The sequence below is a fragment of the Calidris pugnax genome, unplaced genomic scaffold (assembly GCF_001431845.1).
Source record: "Calidris pugnax isolate Ruff unplaced genomic scaffold, ASM143184v1 scaffold43, whole genome shotgun sequence".
NCBI classification, from domain to species: Eukaryota; Metazoa; Chordata; class Aves; order Charadriiformes; family Scolopacidae; genus Calidris; species Calidris pugnax.
Window position 1 is genome coordinate 125,336 of NW_015090759.1, and position 23,258 is coordinate 148,593.

The 23,258-nt window shown below is 41.3% G+C and overlaps 1 protein-coding gene across 1 annotated transcript; it reads right to left on the reverse strand.

Annotated features, from left to right (window-relative positions):
- Positions 1-454: 454 nt before the first annotated feature.
- Positions 455-23,258, reverse strand: IFNGR1 (interferon gamma receptor 1). The gene is made up of 7 exons (XM_014940018.1): positions 23,062-23,258; positions 12,152-12,266; positions 11,120-11,292; positions 9,989-10,149; positions 9,076-9,256; positions 7,886-8,001; positions 455-2,204 (listed from the first exon to the last, which is right to left on the reverse strand). The coding sequence occupies exons 1-7, from the start codon at positions 23,150-23,152 to the stop codon at positions 1,707-1,709; spliced, it is 1,335 nt and encodes a 444-aa protein (XP_014795504.1). The 5' UTR covers positions 23,153-23,258; the 3' UTR covers positions 455-1,706.

The window sequence follows — 23,258 nt, forward strand, 5'->3', positions numbered from 1 at the left end:
TTGTAATTACAAAGTAGAAATATTCACACACACACACACAAAAAATACATTTAACTTCGTGGTAGTTACAAAAAAGAGGTCACTTGTGCACGTATCTATCTATTGGTATGTTGTATCACAGAATCTTCTAGGTTGGAAGGGACCTTAAAGATCATCTTGTCCAACCGTCAACCTAACTGACAAAAATAGACACCCACACAACAAACAAGGAGCATCACCATCACTAAACCATACCTCCCAGCACTACATCAACCTTTTGAACATTTGAACTACATTTGTCTTTTGAACACCTCCAGGGATGGTGCCTCAACCACCTCCCTGGGCAGCCCATTCCAATGTCTGATAACCCTTTTGGTGAAAAAATTTTTCCTAATATCCAGCCTGAACCTCCCCTGGCGTAACTTGAGGCCATTTCCTCTTGTCCTGTTGCCTGTGACTTGAGAAAAGAGACCGACCTTTAAAATCACTTTCTATGACACGTAAACATTTCTGAAAATCCTACAGAAAATATCTTTCAAAAGAGACATAATTCTGTATAAATGCAGCACCTTGTATCTGCCAAACACCCTTTTTGCCCTGAACTAAGCTTCATTAAGAACATTTCCCCCGAACAGGAAACACTCATGAATTCCTGACTAAAGGGAAATAACTGGATTGCAGGCATCAGACTCAAAAGTTTTTAAATATGAAGAAAAAAAAAAGGAATAAGAATTCCTTCAGTTTTCAAAACTATGATCTCATGCTACAAAACTCAGAGGGCTGTCAAATGACAGCTCCGGTGCCGAGACATCCGTAGCAGAGCCAGGTGATAGTAGTGAAAAGGGGCTTTTCTGAGGCAGGGAAAGGCCAGGGCAGTGCAGGGACCTGCAAGAAAGGCAAGGAAAACTGGAAAACTCAAGAAGGGAGCTCAGCCATGGCTCTACCTAGCAGAAAGCTATGTCTTCTGCACCAGTGTCTGGGATACCAGACAAGAACACGGGAAGGATGCACAGAGTGCACCATCAGCGTCACCTTCTTGCCTTTAGTTTTGAAAAAAATATTCAGATACCACAGAGATATGGCTAACAAGTCCCTACTGAACAACCATCAGGCTTCGTTTCATCTTGCAGTCCTGACTTCATGATATTCTCAAACAAGACAATACTACCAAGGTCAGGGAAGAAGGAAGGGGAGGAGGTGCTCCAGGTGCCAGGCATATTCTTAAAAGAAACAGTAGCATTTCATTTAAAACAAAAATACCTCCAATTAAGGCAAAACCTCTCAAATATTTCTCTATTGTAAACAAGTGGAGGATTTCATAAGCATAATGTTCCTTTTCAAAATAATTTCAATGATTTGAAACAGAAGGCGATAACGATACAGCTGCTGTTTTATACTCCTTCATGAAGTCCATTCTGTGATTCAGCACAGACTATTGTTCAAAAAACAGAGCGTTATTTCAAATAGGAAATAGTGATTTACATCATATGCATGAACAGTTCTAAAAGTAGTTATTATGAACTTTCCCCTCCCATTTTAGGCCGTTCTTTGGCACCACTTTCAGTTCCACTTCAGGATCCCACAGTACTAAGTTGTGTACTGCTTAGTCTGGTTGGATCAGAAGAAGTACAACTTGTGGATGTTCCTAATAAAGCCCAGACTTTCCATCATCTTCAGTAATGCTGTTCTCTTCCTGAGTGCTGGCTAAATGCTTCAACCTCTCCTTGTTAGTCTGCTGACCTATAAGCAATCACAGGCTGCTCTTCACCAACATCTATCAACATGTCTAACGGCACATGAGGCTTGTCGTAGCCAGAAAACTTGAGAGAGCTGCTTGGAATGACTGTTTGTTGTATTTCTTTGTCAGAAACCTCTGGACCTGAAGAGTTACTGCACACATCCATTTGGCTGCTGTCAGAAATGAAATAACTCTCCTTGACTTCGCGATTCTGTTCATCGTCAGAAGGTACCTCCTCTGTGCTTTCCTGCACGGACATCTCTTCTGCTTTGGCTGGTGCCTCTTGGGGAGGAAGAAAAGATGCTCTTCCACTGGAATTCTCACAACTACCAGTTTCTTCCTGTGGCTCTACCTCCAGAGAGGTCACTTCATCGTTATTCACTGGCACTGCTGACTGGAATGGCACGAAGCTTATTACAGATATGTACCTCGCCTCCGATTTTGATTCTAGAATGCTCTCTGTGTTCAGGTTTCTTATCACACTGACCTTAAATGAAAAAAAAAAAAACAAAAAAGAGATTAAAAAAAAAAATCACTTTTTGTTCCGCATAATCTACTAATTTACTGGCTTTATCTTCTGTCAAAGTTTAGTGGTTAAAAAAGAAAAAGATACAAGTTCATAATACAAATTTAATGTTCTTACAACCAATCCCAACAGAAGTGAGCAAAACTACAAACTGGCAAGGTTGTTAGCCTATATCTATGACTTCAATTGTTTCGTTAAGACTTTTATGCAAGCTCTCAAAAACACTTTCTAGGTGCAAACACACGTGCAAGGACCAAATCCATCTCCTATCGCCCACTGTATTTTAAGTTATTTGAAGTTTGCAACATTGAGGAAAACAGCAAAGGAAGGAAAAAAAGTTGTGATGCTCTTCAACCAGCTGGGCCACTCTTTGCTCTCTATAGTGAAGGAGTGTAACTTGCAATGACTGCCAGACTGTGTTAATCTGGGAATTAAGAACTGAGAGAGGCATCAAAACCAGCTGATCAAATCTGACCATGCTTTTTCAGGAATCTTCCTTGATGAGAAGGACGTGAGGCTGTATCTCTCCATTCATACCTTCAGAGTGTGCTGACTGAAAAGCTTGCCTTCATCTCTCACCTCAGCTCTAGACCTTTCCCCTCAAGCTGCCCCGATATCTGTCGATGGCAACGTGGTTTATGCCGGATCAATAAAACTATTGGCAGTTTGAAAAACAAAAGAAACCACACCCCAACAACCACCACCACCACCACAAAGCAAACACTCCTTCCCTAGAGGCCAGTTATTTGTAAACTGAGTGAGTTTTACAAACAGCTGTGCTAGCACCACTAAGGTGAGGGGATCCCCTTGAGAATCAAGGACTGCCACCAGAAAATTAGTAAAAAGAGAGCATGAAGGTGGCTCCTGACATCAAGAATATACCATGCTCCAGCCCAGCTGCCATTCAGCCATCCTCCTCTCTGGATGTTCATTTTGTGTTATGTGGAAACAGTCACAACACTATATAAGAATATTCTTGGTCATTTTCATGAGTACCCATGAAAACCACATCTTCCTAAGAAGCAAACGCTTCAAAAATAGTTGCAGAAACCAGAATACAATCAATAATCCGTACATATTGAAAATATTATAAATAGCTGGTAGGATTAATGTACCTTTTGAGAACCCGTTTATACAGATACATTAAAAAATATCAGATGCTTATGCTATACCAACAAGTCAAAACCCAAAACCAAGATGATCTTGTTTCTAGCCTTTTAGGATTTTCACGTGGCTCTAAAAATCATAGTGTTAAAATGCATTAAGGGAACACCTTGTACTCTCCCCAAGTGCTGCATTTGGCAGTGCCAGCTCGCAATGCTTAGGCTACACCCAAGTATAAAATAAATACTCTCTATACAATTACATCCAAGACCTTTGTTCTTCACAAAGGACACGTGTTTTCCTCATGGTGAGTTTTTGACTGAAGCAAGGTGGTGCAAAGACACTCCCATTCCCATCCACGAAAGAAGGAAGCCACCAGAAGAAAAAAAAAAAACTCTTGTGGGTTTCCTGGTATCATTTGTTCTTTAAGAGTCACTGAGTCATAACTACAAGACAATTTAGCAACTCATGCAATTATTCCTAACTCGAAAGAGAAGAACCACAGCTTACTACACTAACTGAAATGCCATTCAAACCATCTCAAGTAACAAGGGTAATTAAGATATTGTAGCTATCTGGAGAAAGTATTTACCGTAGGTAAGCTGATATTCTCCTTTTGTGCACGTTATCTAATGCTAGTAAAGTGACATGAGCTTAACCTGGATGTCAGCAGTATTTCCTGGCGTGTGCAGGTGCTCAGGTGTCTTCCCATCTCCAGTGACAGCACCTGAGCTTTCAGGTCTTTTGCTGTCTCAACAGACAAAGGAGATGAAGAAGTGGAAGCCAGGCTCAAGGATACACATAAATAACATATCCCAAGGAATCCGTCACAATTGAGGTAATCAACAGGTTCTTTCTTAACTTTCTTTCTTTGTCCACCTGCAAATTCCCAGTGATTTTCAGGTACACTTTTTTCTGGAGAAGAGTTTTAGAAGTCCATTTTGGATCTTATTAGGACTTTGAAAAAAATCTGCATGGCTTTTGCATGATTCCACAATAAATTAATGCTGTGTAAATATATAAATAGAAGATGGCATTACCACCCTACAGACACTCACAGGAAAAAAAAAAAATTCACTAAAGCTAATGAACCAGCTTCTCTCTTGTAAGACAACAATTATTCGTGGCAAATATCAGTTAAAATTTACAGAAACAATTATAATTTATCCAAATCAAAAATATATGTTGTAGAACCAAAAAAGCCAGAGTCACAAAGATAATTCTTAAGTGTTTTGTGAATATCCCTAGATGTTCTACAAATACAGTGAGAGAACAAAACCTTCTCACTGCTGTCAGGCTCAGAGAAAGCACCAGCAGAAAAGCTGACTTAAGTCTGAGCTACAAATCAAAATTGATGCTTTTCAATGAATCTTTCTCTTTAGTGGGTTTTTTCTACCCGCTAGAGTATTTGCCAGCATTTAAAAAATAAGAGAGACTGGACAAAAAAGACAGTGAAGTTAAAGCAGAGGGAGATGCCCAGAGACTATCAGCAAATTAAGGCCAGGCTCCTTCTGAAGCAGACAAACCCTTACCACAAATCTTACCACAAAAATCTAGTACAGGACAAATCACACACAGGACAAACTGGAAAGACTGAAGATGGTGGGTGGAAGGAGACAGCCTCTTGAAATACTTTTTGTGAGATAAATGAAAGAAAACAAATGGCTCTAACTACAGCTGGACTGTCGAAACATCCGATTCCTGCGATCCAGCAGAAGACTAGCGTGATGAAATCTTGTAAAGGAATCTGCCCCATTTCACTAGAGGCATATTCCTGATAGGATCTATGAATAAGGATGTTTAAAACATGTAAACATTTTCTCTAATGAAAATAATCCCACACAGAAGTTCTTGAGATCTAAATGGCAATGGATTTTTTTTTTTCCCTTTTCTCTGGGTACATGAGACTCTCAAAGGCAGCTGCTCGATGATGACTCTTTCTTATTTTTACTTCTGTTGGAGAATTCCAACTTGCTCAAAGTCCCTCAAATGATGTTTTAGCATCTGACTAAAGGCACCACGAAGCAGATCAGTGGAAGGCAGCAGCCCTAAGGCAGGACACCTTGCACAGCCCATTAACAGATGGAAAAGCTCCCCAGATGTTTCCCTTTCAGACAAGCTCAGTTAAAGTGCAAGTGTCATAATCTGCATGGAAAAAAATGTCTTGCACACATTCAAAGGTCGATGACGGGCTCTTAGCTCCAAGAAGTCTACAGGGATAAGTTTAATGATATGACGTTATTATACAGAATATTTACATTGCTTATCAATTACTTAAAATGAGTAATGATCAAACAATGAGTAATCATGTTATTAATTATTCATTTTCCATTCCCTCATTATTCATATCGCCTGTTTTGAAACTATCGCCGTGAGCTTTGCAATTTGTATTTGTCACTAGAGACTTCAATGGAAATGAACAGAACCACACAATATCCTGAGCTGGAAGGGACTCACGAGGACCACAGTCCAACTCCTGACTCCACTCAGGGCAACCTAAAAGTTAAACCAAATGCTTCTTGAACATTTACAGGCTCGGGGTCACGACCACTTCCCTGGGGAACTTGTCTAAGTGCTTGATCACCCAGGGAACAATCTTTATAAATAGTTATAGGTTTCATTCAGCTCCTTAGCAACAAATTACGTGGTGGAATGTGAGCCAGACCGTGGTCTGCTGGAGGGTAGGAAACACAAAATAACATATAACCCCGTAAACTGAGAATGTGGGCACGCAAATGAGTTTCTACAAAGGTGACCTAAAGTGGGAACTTGGAGCACTTATCAGGAAGCCCACAGGAGTTAAGGAGCACAATTCTATTTGTGTGATATTCTTTTTCCTGATCCCTTAGAAGCGACACCACAGTAGAACTGGGAAGCCAGTGTAAACTGGGCATAGCACTGTCATTCTGGATGAGCTCTCTCTTACTGTAACGAACAGTCTTCACCAAAATGACTTCATGTCATGTAGGACATAATGGTATGGATTCAGACAGTTACACACTGGTGTGAAGATGAAAAAAAAATCTCCAGCGTCTCCCTTTTTCTACAGGACTCTGTGTTTTGATATTGGGGTCCAGCTGCAAATTCCATCAGACAGATTTTTCTCATCTGATTTTTTGAAGTCTCCACTGTGAATGGCTACCTCTGAACTAGTGTCACGGGTCAGTCACAGTCCATGAAAAGAAACAAGCATTTTAGAGAGTCTGACCAGAAGTCCATATTGTTTTAGAATAAAATTAATCATCTTGTGCTGCACGAATTGATGGACTAGATTACTGCTTACTACAAAGGGACCCAGCTAGCATCACTGGCTTGGATATTGCCACTTCGTTGAAATAATCTCACTTAGGAAGTGAGATTATTTCTTCTTCATTCACTTCTGTTCCAAAGAAAGAAGCCTCCAGGGGGATCTTAAGCCTTGAACTACCCCTGCGCTACAAAGGAGTCACTTCAAAGGGGTTTGAAGTTGAAGAAAACGGAACTGAAGACTTCTAGAGAGAAGAGGCAGTGATCTTATGAGACTTCCTACATCTGCGGAGAAGACACACTCTTGACATGATCACCATTTACTACTGCCTCACAGGGCAGCTCTTGAAAGCTATTTCAACTCCTGGTGACTGTTCAGTGGCTGTGACTAAGGAGACACTGTGAGGACATTGTAATGGTATGTGTCAGATACTCTGCCTCTTGTCTGATGTGAATGCAGGGAGTGCTGCTGCTCTTTAAGGAACCTCCACTCTGTTTCCTTAAGATGGCCACAGAGAGCTTTTAAGGTACAGCAGCTGCTGACCCCTCTTCCCTGTGACTGCTCAGCGTGAGACCAGATTTCTTCTGGTTGTTCTTCTCTTTTCTCACAGCACTATTGCTGCCCCCCTCCCCTTACTCTGCACACCTCTTTCAGAAGGTTGTAGCACTTAGCACCATCACAGTATTACCATGGCATGAAGGAAACTTACAGACTTCCAGTGACAGGACAAGAGGAAATAAAATTCCATATGTTTCAGTTTGTATCTGAATGTAAGAAAACAATTTTCCCTGTGAGGGTGGTTAAATGCTGGAAGAGGTTGCCCAGAACAGCTGTGTAATCTCATTCCTTGGAGATACTCAAAACCCAACTAACAAAGTCCTGGGCAATCCGCTCTCACTGACCCCATTTGAGCAAAAGGCTTGGACTAAACGATCTCAAAAAGTCTCTTCTAACCTCAGTGACTCTGTGTTTCTGTGTCTCTGCTACTAGAATGACTTCAAACCTGTCCATCTACACACACTTGAGTTTTTAAGAACTAAGCTCTCAAACTAGACCAACTACTGCTACTTCAGTTATAAAAAGACTGAAGTCTAGCCCTATAAAACAAATACAAGGCATCTGGTTGCAGAGGCTGTCAGAATATTAGACTGGTATAAATCCTAAACATCTACAAGACCATAGTAAAAAAGAAAAAACAAATTAAAAAAAGAGACAGTCAAAGATGTTATAGATATAAAAGTTACCTATTTGGATATTAAAAATCTGATGCAGATAAGAAGTCTGAACTTACCAAAGACTTAGGCAGCATTATGTTCTTCTTCTTTAGTTTCCTCCAGCTATAACACATTGCCAACATCATACTCAGGCTGAGAGTAACAGCACATAAAATGATGATATATTGTGTGCCTAAGTGAGAGCAAAATTTGTTAGGAAGTTTGGAAAAATAAACCACTGATGTATCATTTAGAATAACTTCAAATACTGTAATAGCTTGGAATGCTTAGCTCTAATGTGTGAGCTGGTCAATTTACCACCTTTTTTTCACTCAAGATAATTTATAAATAAAAATTAGAATACAGAAGATTTTCAACTTATATAAACAAAACAATGTTTTTATAGAGGTAAAAGAATTGTATAACTTATTTGTTTTGTTCCTTACAGATGAAATATGGGGATAAACAGATTTGTATGTTTTCCATGTGATAGCATATTACCTGACGTAATAATTATACATACTCTATGTATAATAAAATTAAACTCTGAAATCTTCCAAAACAGAATTGTTAACTATTACTTGAAAGATTCCACTAGCCTGACTCTCCTTAATGTCCTCCCCCTCAATCACACCACTGTTCTTGTGCACAAAAGAACAGACACAACTGCTTCTATCTATTTTATCTCTTTTCTCTTGAGAAGTTTTGTGCTACAATGAAGTAACATTAAAAAGTCTGTAAGAGGTTATCATCAATACAAAGTTGGGTGACTACCTGCCTCTATTCTCTTTAATTAAGAAAAAGATGTCAATACCTCAACTTTACAACCACAAGTTTATAGTTGCTTTAAACTCAAGGAAGTCTATATACGTTTTCCTCAGTGATGAGACAGAGCAAAAAGCCATTTGTTAGAAGAGAGACGATGCTTCTGAAAACCATGTAACTCGGTGAATGATCCATTTGTCATTTGTTAATTACACCAACGATCAGGTGCAATGGAAACAGGTTTTCTAATACCAATGAAGCAGGACAAGCGCCCCCTGCCCCCACGAAAGTCAGGATTACTTGAAAATAATACATGATCTTTAAAGGTCTTTAGATCGGGGAAAATACAGTTGGAAAAGAATGACTATGCTTTCCCTTCTTTCATATTCTCCCATAGGCATCCAAGTCATCCCATGGCTATACCAGAACTCGAATACGTAACAGAACAGATCCCTGGTCAGGCTCAGTATGTTCTTTAACTCAAGTTTAAGAATCCTCTTACTCGATGGCTGCTCCTTGAGAGGAACATGGATGCAGCTTTCTTCCGAGGGGTCACCAAACATCAGATCGTTATAGAAACTTTCATTTGCCGAAACACAGTAAGTGGAACCTTCAGGAGGAATTGAGATGTTGAGGCTACATTTATACATATCACAGTTATCTTCAATGAATGTGTAGTTATTCTGCAAAAAATGAAAGTCACATTATATCTGTTGACTCAATACAACAACATAAGTGTTACAGTACCTTCCAACACTTCAAAAGTGTTAAAATGCTATTAGATGTGGCTCCTACATCATCTATACGCCTTGCAAATGTGATGAGAACTCCAGCTATCAGCTTATGAGCTACCTTAAGATGTTATATTTGATCAGACCACGGTGCTTGCAGCTAAAGTTTGCGCTGCTCTTAGTCTAGATTCACATTCCTCGCTCACTTATAAAACTTGTACACGGATATATATGAGAAGGTAACCTTAAATACGCATACCTACTAATATTTTCCTCAAGTTTGTCCTTTACGGTTGCTAAATAAAGCGTATCAATAGCTTGAAAGGTAACCTTCTTAAATGAAAGGTCTATCTAGACAAGTCAAAGGGGCAGGAGTAAAGTTACCCATGTTTCAGCATGTATGCAGAAACATTAGCATGGTGTGATGTAACTCAATCTTGTGTACAGCTAAAGCAAAAGTCTTATTTTTGTTATAAACATCCATTTGAACAATTAAAATGCAGACCTTCCAGCCACATCCCTCACTGTGACACACTTGACATTTCAGGGCTTCAATAGTCCTAAGTTATATTCAACTGTTTTCTTGCTATCTGTTGGCTCTATGTGTCATCCGAGTGAACCCTCTGTTTATGCATTTAAGATAAACAACAATTTTTAATTTGAAGTTTTCATTTTGGAACTTACCTTAGCTTCCTTATCCCTAACAGTCACTCTGCACATGAGCAGTGAATAAATGTCTTCGATCCAAGGAAGAAGCTCCACAGATGGGAATTCAGGATGGTAAATGTCAACTATGATTTCATTACCACGCCTTGAGAGATCCAGTTTTGGTGGTCCTACTTTTCCTACAACATATTGCACCTTTGCAATTAGGCCAAAGCTTCTAACATAAAATATGTTAAAATATTTATTATTAGCATTCCAAAATTCATAGGGATTTCAGAAGAATTACATGTTTATATCACTGCTGTTAATATGGCACAGCTGTGAGACTTAGAAGTGACAGAGGCGTTTGGATACATTTATGAATCTGCTTCTAAAATGGAGAGAGATTGTGCAGAATTTCACTGCTGAGAAAACCAACTTTCCTATATGCATGGGGCCATAAAAATTCAGCTCACTGACAACAGAAAAGACTAACAAAGCAGTTCAACATATACTTATGTGAACAAGAACAGACCACAAAATACCGCTGACTAGATCCCACCATAAATTGCACTCCAGCTAAAAACAACACTGTATTGAAACAAAGGCTATCTGAAAATCAAAACACATCTCACATTGATGTGAAGAACTGATTTTTCCCAAAAGCCCAAAAGGATTTATATGAAGAATGTGTAACTGTTAGTTACCCAGCTACAGTGGACTCCCAGAGCTTCTAGATAGTACCTAGCCACTCAAAGCCATCAGTATGTGGAATTACAGTGTTAAGCAAGGCATCACTAACCACATGAATACTACTTCAATGATGTCTAAAGGTCTACAGCTTCCAGGGGTAGTTTCCTACCCTAAACTGATGTCTAGGACACCAGGCAAGAATATGGGAAGGATGCACAGTGTATACCATCAGTGTTACCTTCTTGCCTTTAGAATTTTTGAAAAAAATATTCAGATACCACAGTGAGAGGGCTAACAAGTCCCTGCTGAGGCAGAACTACAGAAGTTCCTACTGAACAACCATCAGGCTTCATTTCATCTTGCAGTCCTGACTTTATAATAGTCAGAAATGAGACACAATACTACTGTAAAAAGGATAATTACTAACTTTTTACATTTGGGGAAAAACTCCAAGGCTTAGTTTATGATGGAACTTACCATGCTTTAGCAAAATAAATTCATCTGTCTCAACATACTCAGACTGTTGTGACCCGACAATGGCTTTAACTCGAAGCCAATGAGAGGTTAAAGGATCATAAATTTCCCTTGTCACATCACAAAAAGGAGCCGAAATGTTCACACAAGTGGAGACAATCTTATAGGAACCTAGACTGTAAAAAAGATCAAGTAATTGTTAATACTATTTCAATTGCACAGTATCATACACTACATTGCTGGATTGGGCTTGCGTGGCAAGGTTTCAGCAGCAGAAGGGGCCAGGGGTGAGAAGCTTCAGTGAGAAGCTTCCAGAAGCTTCTCCTATGTCTGACAGAGCCAATGCCAGCCAGTTCCAAGACAGAACCAAGGCTGAGTGACTCCCATAGAGGTCCATGGTGGAGGAGATATCCACCTGCAGCCCATGGAGGATCCCATGCCGGAGCAGACACATGCCCTGTAGGAAGCCCACTCAAGAGCAGGCTACTGGCAGGACTTATGACACCCCATGCTGGAGCAGGGGAAGAGTGTGAGGAGTCCTTCCCCTAAGGAGGAAGGAGCAGCAGAAACAACATGTGATGAACTGATCAAAACCCCTATTCTTCATCCCCCTGTCCAGCTGAGGGAGCAATCGAGCTGTTTTGGTGGGTACCTCGTGCCCAGCCAGGGCCAACCCACCACAACTGCCTGTGACGAAACATCTGCGAGGGTGACCAAGCACTGGCACAGGCTGCCCAGGGAGGCTGTGGAGTCTCCATCCCTGGAGATATTCAAAGGCCATCTGGACATGGTCCTGTGCAACCAGCTCTAGGTGATCCTGCTCGAGCAAGGGGTTGGACCAGGTGACCTCCAGAGGTCCCTGCCAACCTCTACCATCCTGTTATTTGACAGATTTTGCCTTAATTTACACTTATGCAACTTTCACCCTACATGACTTCACCACATAGAACCAAAAGCATCTACCATGGACTGACTGCTTTTACACCCTTCTAGAGAACATCAGGTACAGGAAGTGACCAAAGAATAAGAACTTACTTGTAAGGTTTGATTTCCACAATAAAACGAGGAGTTTCAGGCATAGATGGGTACTGCCAGTGCAAGACAGTTTTGAAATTTTCAGATATTACTTCGATCTGCGTTGGTGAAGGCACTAGAAGAAATAGAACAAATGTACTTTGATAAACAGACCTAGTCACATGTAAGAGCAGACGAATATATTTCTAAATTATGTGGAAAAAGCAACATGCTAGGAGTGACAAGAAAAAAATTAGATGTAAGAATCATAAATCCCACCACCCAAATGGACTACTTTATCACCAGCAGGAAACACATGAGCCCTGCAAGCTGATTTATTAATTCTTCTCTCATACAGAGACAGCTTTCTGCCTGTTTACAACCCAGAACCCCAAATAACCCATGCCCATTGAAAGCAAGTCCATCAGATAGTCCGTATCAGGCTCATGAGTTGTGGTGATTAAACCCCTATGTTGGTATTCTACAGATACACCAGCAAGACAGACAGTATGGATTTACTAAAGTTAGAGGAGATTAAGCCCAGCTCCTGTAGATTTCTCTTGCTCTTCAGAGACTGAAGGATTCAATGTGAATTTCTGACAATGCCATTTTTACCACTCAAGCAGTATTTCTAGAAAGCCGTGATGATGATAATAAATTACTAAAATTTGTAAGGTATTCAAGCACTGAAGCTGTAATGTAGTTTCATATGCAGGAAGGCACTTGAAGTACATTTAATATAAAAAAACATCGGAGGTAGCACAGTAAGCAAGACAAAAATAGAAAGCAGGACTGATAGCTTCCTCGTACAGCAAGCTTCTATTCTAAGCAACGACAGGGACATCGGGGGAGCAACAGCAGAGGAAGAAAAACTACATGATCCTGTAACTACTGAAGGCTGTCATATGGCAAAATAAAAATAAAAAATAATTAAAAAAAAATGGGGGAGCAGCAGCAGAGGAAGAAAAACTACATGATCCCATAACTACTGAAGGCTGTCATATGGCAAAATAAAAATAAAAAATAATTAAAAAAAAAAAGAGTCACTCAACTGATTTTAATTGCTACTACTTAGCTTCTCAATGGCTGGTTTTGATCCTTAATATTCTGTTAATATAGGGGTTTTTTTGTGACAGAACTCATATTTGACCAGTTCCAGACTGCTGCTTGTTCACAAAGCAAGTGCTTCAGCTTCACTCTGATATTAAGAAAAACTTTTACAATGAAAGGGTTGTTAAGCCTTGGAATGGGCTGCCAGCTTCAGTCTGTGATATTAAGAAAAACTTTAACACTGAAAGGGTTGTTAAGCCTTGGAATGGGCTGCCCAGGGAAGTGGTTGAGGCACCATCCCTGCAGGTTTTCAAAAGTCGGGTTCACTTAGTGCTTAGAGACATAGTTTAGTGATGTGGGTTTTTTTTTTTTTTGTATAGTTTTCTTTTTTCTTTTTTTTTTTTAATCAGAGTTAAGTTGATTGTTGGACTAGACGGTCTTAAAGGTCCCTTCCAACCTAGACATTTCTATGATTCTATACATTGAGGGAAAGTAAACAATTTTCACATCTTGAGAACAAGACCACAAAGATAACACCCTACAGAAAGTAATACACAGAGGCTGAGATATGCTTTTAACCACGAAGATTTGACACACATAACATACATCGCTCTGCAAACAGTGCTGTGGTTTAGTTACGCTTTAATATGTACAAAAGTGGCACTTCAGTTATTGGAAAAAGAACACAATCATCAAATGCTCAACCACAAGAAAAAAAGGTGACAAGCTGACAGAAGAGGTGTCAAAGCACACAAACTTTACTTCAAATATTTGAATTTTAAGGCATGGTGTAGTGAGCCTTTTGCAATTTTACTTTTGCGTACTATTAAACAAGTAACACTATGCTTAATGAAAGAGTGGAAAATGAATTCCCAGAACATATTTGAACCACCACTGGAAGCTACGTGGCTTTTAATTATGCAATTCCATACCACTTTGCTTTCTCTCTCCCTCGTTCTTCCTTCCACCCCCATATTTTTGTTTTATTTTGTACATAGATAGAGTTGCTACCTTGGATTTCAAGAAAGCAAACTTTAAACTACTCAGGGAGCTACTTAGCAGTGTCCCCACAGGAATCTGCTTTTACGGCCTTAGGGGTCCATAAGCACTGGTCAGCTTTGAAGAACCACCTTTCAGAAGCACAGGAGCAGGCAATCCCATGGTGGTGTAAGATCAGCAAGGCCAGCTTGGCTGAACAGGGACCTCCTTGTGGAACTCCAGAGGTAAAAGAAATTGTATGGTATCTAGAAGCAAGGTCAGGCTTCGCAGGAAGATTATGGAGTCATGGTTCGTAGGTAGAAGACACAAAAGGCCAAAGGTGAACTAGTTGAAACTAGCCAGTGTTGTTTGGGATAACAAGAGCTTTCTTAAATACGTTAATAGGAAGTGGAGGTCTAAGGAAAATATTAGACTAATACTCATTGAAGATAGTCATCTGACTCATAGGGATGAAGAAAAAACCAGAGGCATTCCATGAGGTTTTTTTGCCTAATACTGATAGATCTTGCTTGGTACAACCAGTCCGACCTGAGCCCCGGAGTGGACCTCAAGTGCAAGAAGAGTGACCTACTATTTGTGGACACTGAAATTGTAAGGGGACAGCTGTATCAGCTGCATGTTCACAAATTCATGAGGCCTGATGGAATTCACCCCAGAGCACGGAAGATGTTAGAGTAGGACCTCTCTTGATCATCTACCAAAGGTGTGAGGAAGTCCCTGCCAACACTATTCCAATTTACAAGGTGGCCATGAGGGAAGACGCAGGAAATTACAGACCTCTTAGTCTAACCTCAGTAAATTATGGAGAAGACCATACTGGGTGCTATTGAAAAACATTTGAAGAACAATACAATTATCAGGCACAAAGGGAAAGTCCTGTTCAAATTCATATCTTTCTCTGATAAGGTCACCCACGACAGATTGGTCTAGTTGCTCCTCCACAGCTCCATGAAAGATTACTCAACCTAATTCTCTGCTCTTCCATCCAGAGATGAATTTTAACATCATGCTTCAGCTCTGAGACTACAAAGTAACTAGCAGAAAACAAGCTTTCCTCATGAAAGGACAACTTTCTTCACAAACTATACCCCCATATAAACCAGCCACAAAGAACGCGACCACCAAACATGTAGTGCCATTGAAGATCTCAACAAGTTGGCCTTGATCACTTAGAGGTACAAGTTTACAAATACCATTAGCTCATCCTCTTCATCATCACTTTTAATAACTTTGCTTTCAGCGATCAAGTTAGTCAAGCACTAACCCCCCCCTCTGATGTTTCACTCCACATCCTCAAGACAAACCTAAAGGACACCTTTCAGCATGAGCCAAAAAGCTAAGAGTCATAACTCTACTTACAAACAAAAGTCAGTAAAGAAATATGTTTATAGCGCACCTACTCTCACCTTATTAATGTCTCCATGTTTCAAGAATTATCTTCCTCTCTTTTTCTAAGGGATGACACTTTATTACCCCTTCTACCACTTCCCTCCTTCTCTGCAGGCATCAGGCATCTTGTCTCTCAAGTGGGCTAATGGATACATAGTAAAGTCAAATGTAAATGGTTCTCACCTTGTGTTTATTTTTGAGGTTTGCTGGTTTGACTTTAAAGCCAAAAAAAGCCTGAAAGCTCATCTCCTTTCCCTAATTAAACTGGTTATTTTCATGGAAGACTATCTTTACCTTCAAACCTTGCCTAACCAATTTGAGCGACCAAGGACTTTTTTCTTCAGGTCATTTAACAACAACACACAGAAACTTGGTGCAAGTGACAGCAGCTTAAGATGCAGAAGCAAGTGCTCAGCACAGCAACAGTTCACAGAATCACATGGGGTTGGAAGGGACCTCTGGAGCCCATTTAGTCCAAAGGACCTCAAAACAGGCACAGAAAACGGATCAGCTTGTGATCACCCATGGAAAGTTTACTTTTAATGCCTTGGTCAGGCAATTCTAGTTTCTTTTTTCAGGTTTGTTATCTCCCCTGCGTGTTCCTCGCCAACCAATCGTCCATCCCACAGCCCCTTTACTCAGGCTGGTGATCCGACTTCTAATGGTTTCTCCTCCAGCCAGTGCTTAGACAGAGCCCTGGGACACCCCAGCCTCATCTCACTCCAGCATCACAGCTACATCCCATAGAGAGCATTGCAGATTATCAAAGTGCCAGCCTCTGATCTTCATAAATGTTATTTCTGCATATTGCCAGTTAAAATGCCGTAATGCTTTCTGTGAATGCTGTTTTACTTAACCCAAACTTAAGCATTCATTTTTCCAACACATTACACACCCTGTTCTACGTTGCTCAGCAGGCACAACTGAAGGAAGATGATGGTGGCTACTGCAGCAATGGTAATCTTTAAACAGAAGACTCCTTCTAGTTTATAATAAACACAAATGCAGCAACACTCAAGGTGCAAATTCAAACAGTGAGAAACCAAGCGTGGAAAAAGTGAGAGAAGAAAAATCATGTTGCCATGTGTGATAGAGGCCACTTGGCAAGTTCTTGTCTGGTTCAAATGCAGTGATTTCCACCTGCAGTTTGCTCCATTCACTTTGCCTTGTGAAACAGCAATCCTGGCTGGCAGACAGGCAACAGAGATGTCAGCAAGAACAATTTTTTCACATAAACAACAGAAATTGAATTATATAGGTACATCGTGGGACCACATAAGAAGAGCTTCAGACAGCAGCTCTATGTGCAGAGAATAAAGGAATAAAAGACAAAGGTAGGCCAGTCAGATTTACAGTTCTTTTTAAGAGTGCTAGAAGAAACTAAGCATGCCTCGTGATTTTGAGGATAAAATTCTGTAATGTTAGGAAGTATAAAGGTAGGAGTAAAAGCAAACACAAACATGATCACAGGGTCACCCAGAAGTTAAACACTGAATAGAGAACAGATGTGGGAATGCAACCACACAATTTATCTCAGCAAACTCACACCTGCATCAGTTTATAACCAACATAAATATTCATGTTTATTTGTTCCAATACAAACAACCCAGACAAACGATAGCTGCCATGTCAGTGGCAAAGACCTCAGCAGGTGTGACTACTGCAGTAAGTGTGTATATATAGAGAGATATAACCAAATATCTTCTTAATGTGCAATTATATTAACTAATGTATTTAAGTTTTGGAGACATTTACACCTTCAGCAAACTCACATAATGGACAGGAAGGAAATACATGTGGGAGGAAATAAAAAACCAAATGCCACCAAAAGACTCATCTTACTGCAAATATCTGCTGCTTGGTTTCAGGCTGCTAAGAAACAAGGGGGTTTTTTGTTTGGTTTTTTATCAAAGTAACAGTGACAAGCGTACTCAACTGCGTTTTCTAAGACTAGGAAGATAACTCATAGAAATAATGCACTAGTTGTACAAAATGTATAATACAGTTCTGCTTCAAAAGAATCCATCAAACCAGAAAAATGCTTCTTTGTGCTTACAAGACAAATCTAACTAGTCTTGTTTTGGACATTCACCTCCCCAAGACAAAAACACTACCCTGCACATCTTTCACAAATCTCAGCAGGGTCAGACGTGCAAACTGAGAAAGATTTCTACACTAGTTGAAACTAGACTATGTTGTTCCCTATATAAATGCTCCTGAACAATACTACCTGTGGAAAGTACTTGCAAAACACATTTGAAGCAGCCATATATTCAATAAAATCTGTTTTTAAAACATATACAGAGGGACTTTGTATTTTTTTTGTATATATATGTTGATGCCCCACCTGTTCATTGAGCCTCAGCAATGCACCGTTCCACCAGCAAAAATTAAACCAACAAGCTGGAGAAGGGGACATTTCAGTGATGTAAAAATGAGACAGACTTTACACTGATGTTTAGATGTTGTGCAACACCAAAGTTCCTTCTCTCATTCCAGCAGAGGCCACGAGGCATTACTGTATACACAAAGCCATTTGTCAACCACTGCTGACAGAGGCAGAATTTAACTGGAAGTGCAACACTGACGAGTCCACAACGCAGAGCCTACGGTTCAACTATCGAGACAAGAGGAGCTTAAGGAGCCACAGGGTTCACTCAGGTTGCACGTGCCTATTAAACATCATTTAGGCACCGAAATACAGACTGAAAGCTTAAAAAGCAAAGGGGGGGGGGGAAGTAAAAACATCTTTTGAAAGTCTACTGCTTTTCCGCATTTCCATGAAAAACCAACAAATCCTTACTTTCTCTAAGTGATACCTCACTTAGGAAAAGAGTTTTAAATCATTTCAACAGGCCAGGAGGGACAATAGCGCGAACTTTGCTGTGGATGCGTGCCAAGTGTAGGGAAAAAAAAAAAAAAAAGGAAAAAAAAAGAAAGAAAGGTGGCAAAAAGGCAGACAATATCCTGAAAAGTGGATTCAGAGAGTAATAAGTCTGTGCCAAAGGTGAAAAACAGCACATGAAAAAAATTTAGTCTGTTCCTGAAAAGCTGCGTTTCCTCTAGGACGGTCCTCTTTAAGAGTCTCACTTCTATCTGTTGTGAATCAAACAAAACTGACCCATAACAAAGCAGCAGTCGGGCATCTGGGGCTAGAAGAGAGCAAGGAGCACTGCCCAGAGAGGGAGGACAGAATTTCAGCAGGAAGGGGTCGGCACTTGGCACAAGCTGAGCAGCCTTCAGCAGCAAGGTCCTGAAGAACTGATTTAATTCCTGCTGATTGTCCAGCCGCCTTCTAGGTTGCAGCAGCCACACAGCATACGTGGAGAGGCTTGTCTGTGCTTGCCTTCACACATCCCTCCAAAAGAAACCCAGAACTTCTCTTGTAATGCTGCCCCTATGCCTCCATGGTACTTCCTTAACAAAGTCGTTAAAAGCAAGCTTAAATTAGTGCATCTCACAGGGAATTCTACGCAGAACATTCTATGAGTCTTCAAAAGATCTTAAATTCAAAGAGGAAACAGCATTTTCACAGCTTCTATTTACAACAGGTTTTTCCTTTCCAGGGCTCAGAGGTTTGACACTGGTCCATGAAGCTTTTAAAATAATTTATGATAAAAATCTCCACAAGGTGGTACGCTGTACTGATAGGAGAGGCAGATCTAGATCACCATCTTAAGAAAAACACAGTAAAGTTGCACAAGATGGATATTTTAAGAACAGCTGCAATAGCAGAAGCTAAAGTTCTTTATCTAAGCTGGTTTATTTATTTTATGACTATTCTTCCCTTTTGTTACAGCTAAGAAGTCACTATAATGTATAAAACCCAAATACAACACTTTCTATCATCAGCAATTTGTTTTTGCTTGCAGTTGGACAGACAACTTCTTTAACTGCTAATAACATGAACAAAAAAAGAATAAATCAAGACTACCAAGATCATCACACACAACAGGAAGTCAGCCGCAAAAATTAGGTACACGCCATCTCCTTGGAGATCTGGCTTTCAACATGCAAGAAGCACCTGAATTACTACCACAGTCTCCAAATCTTCTGCTCTTATAATCTTGAACAGGGATCTCCTCTTCCAGGGTACCTGAACACAAACTATAGTCACATTCAGTTTACAAATGAAGGGAGTATGAACACCAGGGCTAAAACACCAACTATTAGCCTTACAGTTATTTAGTGAAATGAACTTAAGTTATTTCACAGAAGTAAACACTATACACAGCATTTAGTGCTTTTTCACAGCTTCTATTTACAACAGGTTTTTCCTTTCCAGGGCTCAGAGGTTTGACACTGGTCCATGAAGCTTTTAAAATAATTTATGATAAAAATCTCCACAAGGTGGTATGCTGTACTGATAGGAGAGGCAGATCTAGATCACCATCTTAAGAAAAACACAGTAAAGTTGCACAAGATGGATATTTTAAGAACAATTGCAATAGCAGAAGCTAAAGTTTCTTTATCTAAGCTGGTTTATTTATTTTATGACTATTCTTCCCTTTTGTTACAGCTAAGAAGTCACTATAATGTATAAAACCCAAATACAACACTTTCTATCATCAGCAATTTGTTTTTGCTTGCAGTTGGACAGACAACTTCTGTAACTGCTAATAACATGAACAAAAAAAGAATAAATCAAGACTACCAAGATCATCACACACAACAGGAAGTCAGCCGCAAAAATTAGGTACACGCCATCTCCTTGGAGATCTGGCTTTCAACATGCAAGAAGCACCTGAATTACTACCACAGTCTCCAAATCTTCTGCTCTTATAATCTTGAACAGGGATCTCCTCTTCCAGGGTACCTGAACACAAACTATAGTTCCCATTGGCAAGCGCCCAGCTCCACTGATGAGTCACAGGCCCATCGATGCAGCTGCAGGAAACACATTCAGACAAGTCCTGTTGGGTTGTCTGGCTTTTCTAAGGAAAAAAAAAATGTGTTCTACAACTGAAATGATTGCGTATTTCCTTACTACACGCTCAGCTTTGAGATAAGTACTCCACTACTGGCACAATGAAAGCCCCACTAAGACTTCAGAAAACATAATCAGTGTATCATTGCAGAAGAAAGAATTGTAAACATGCTTCAGAATTCCCCTTTTGTTTTCATCCTTCCACTGTAAGCCAGCAAGTTTACATGCATCAACATAAAGTAGCAAGGACATGGTATTAGTTTCTCATCTGTTTTCATCCTTCCACTGTAAACCAGCAAGTTTACTTGCATCAACGTAACGAAGTAGCAAGGACATGGTATTAGTTTCTCATTACAGATACAACCAGCATTTGCATTCAGCTACTACACAGCAATATCTACTAGAATTCTCTTCACCACATTTTTGTTCACTAAAAGCCTACGTTTTTGCTGACATGATGAAGCCTTTGGTTATAGAGGCTGTGGCCAGCCTGAGTGCAAAGTCACCAGGAAAACTCTGCTTTTGTTTTCAAAACCTTACTCAGAAGGATATTCCGCTCCTTTCACCTTCTGTTTGCTATACTCACTTGCAGAAAAATTAGGTTTTTGCTTCTAGGCAGCTTGTCACATCAACCACAACCACAGCAGCCTTACACCGAGGGAACTGTTGTGCTGGACTAGGCTAGATTATAGCAGGTTTGTTTTACAAGTGATTCACTGATATTGTACTTTTACCTAAAATTGCTTAATACAATGTAAAAGTAGATTATTTTATTAGCAATAAGAGTATGTCCATAAAAGAGGTGAAGTCACTTCTTGAAAAAATCCCAGTATTTAACATCATCTCAAGCCTCCTTACAGCTAAACTGTCAGCGGGGGAAGGAGTTTTCCTGCAAAGTTTTCTGGTTAATAATCAGCCAGTAAGTCAAATAAACTGGATGCTCAAGAGGCAAACTACCAACGATCAAATCAGCAGGCACTAAAAATTAGCATTTTTATTGCTCCTACTGCTCCTACTCCACGCCCAGGTAAACCTCAGTAGTCTTCTAAACTCCTGCATGGCATTGCCCATCCCCAGGGGCACCTGAGTTCAGCTCCTTCACCTGGGGATGGATCTGAACTGCACTAAGTCCTGGCAAATCTGCATTACGCATCTGCAGAATCCAAGGAGCCTAGAGATGTAATCTGTGTTTCCGAGATCAACTGCAAGCAGCATTTTAGGTAAATGGATCTTGCTTTGTGGGTAAAGCCCAGGAGAGAGCTGCCGCACTCATCTAATGCATGGACATGCTTCCTATTTCAAGCCCTTTCCACAAGCTCCCAACATGCGTTTTGTTTTTAACAATTTTCTCATTTGACCTGAGCTATTAGACAAGCAACCTCTGGTTCTAATGAGCTGCTCCAGTCTGAAGTGTAACTCGTAAACCAAACTGAGTGTTTCTTTTGCAATTCACTTGCAATGACTCTGCCCAAACAGAGACAAAACTGTGTTTTTGGCTGGCGGGCCACCCCTCTTCCCCCACCAGCACTCAGCTGAAAGGTGTCCCCACACCTGTGGGTCAAGGCCATGATCCCAGTGCTCTGTTTGGACTGCCCAGTCTTGCACTCCCCCTCTTTGCCATGCAATTCCCAGTTTCATAGAATCATAGAATGGTTTGGGTTGGAAGGGACCTTAAAGATCATTGAGTTCCACCCCCCTGCCCTGGGCAGGGACATCTCCCACCAGACCAGGTTGCTCCAAGCCCCATCCAGCCTGGCCTTAAACCCCTCCAGGGATGGGGCAGCCACAGCTTCTCTGGGCAACCTCTTCCAGTGTCTCACCCCCCTCACCGGAAAGAATTTCTTCCTGAGATCTATTCTAAATCTCCCCTCTTCCTATTTAAAACCGTTACCCCTTGTTCTGTCACTACACTCCCTGACAAGTAGCAGAGGAAGCACTCTGGAAGTAGCAGAGGGGACATCCCTGGAGGTATCTAAAAGACGGGCAGATGTAGCGCTGAGGGACATGGTTTAACACTAACTTGATACTGCTGGATTAAGGACTGGACTTGATGACCTTAAATATCCCTTCCAACCAAGACAATGCCATGAATCCATGGCTGGTACCATCCACCGTACCCGTAAAGGTCTGTCACCACCATTAATTACAGGTGCGATAAGGCCAGGGGTAATTACGCTTGTGACAAACCACCCTGCAGCAGAGAGACACTTCCACACCGTCCCACCCACGGCCCCGCGTTACCAGAAGTGACTTGCGTGTCACCAGATCACTTCCACGGCAAAAGCTTTAACTTTACCACCCCAGGGGCAGCTCAACCGGGACCGGGGCACCTCGGGGAAGGGACCGGGGGGGGACGGGACAGCCCGGCACAGGCCTCACAGGATGAGACTTGAACAAAGCCGGACGCCCTTCCCTCCCCGCCGGCAAAGCGGGACCCGCCGCTTCCCCTCCGCCTCCTCCCCCGCGGCGACAGGCAGACGCCGGCCCCCGGTCACGAACAGCCCCAGGACCGGCGGGCCCGCCGCCCTGCCCATTACCGCCCCGTCCCATCCCCTCAGCCCGTTACCTGCGGGCGGCTGCTCCCCGGGGAAGGCCGCGCTTCGGTGGGCGGCTGCTACCACCACAGCGAAGGCCAGGAGGGCCGGCGGCAGCCGCATGGCGCCCGGCGGGAGCTCGGGGGAAGATGGGCCGCCCCGCCGCGTCCTCCCCCACCCTCGCTCCGCTCCGCTCCGCTCGCCTCGCCTCAGCGGCGGCGCTTGCGCG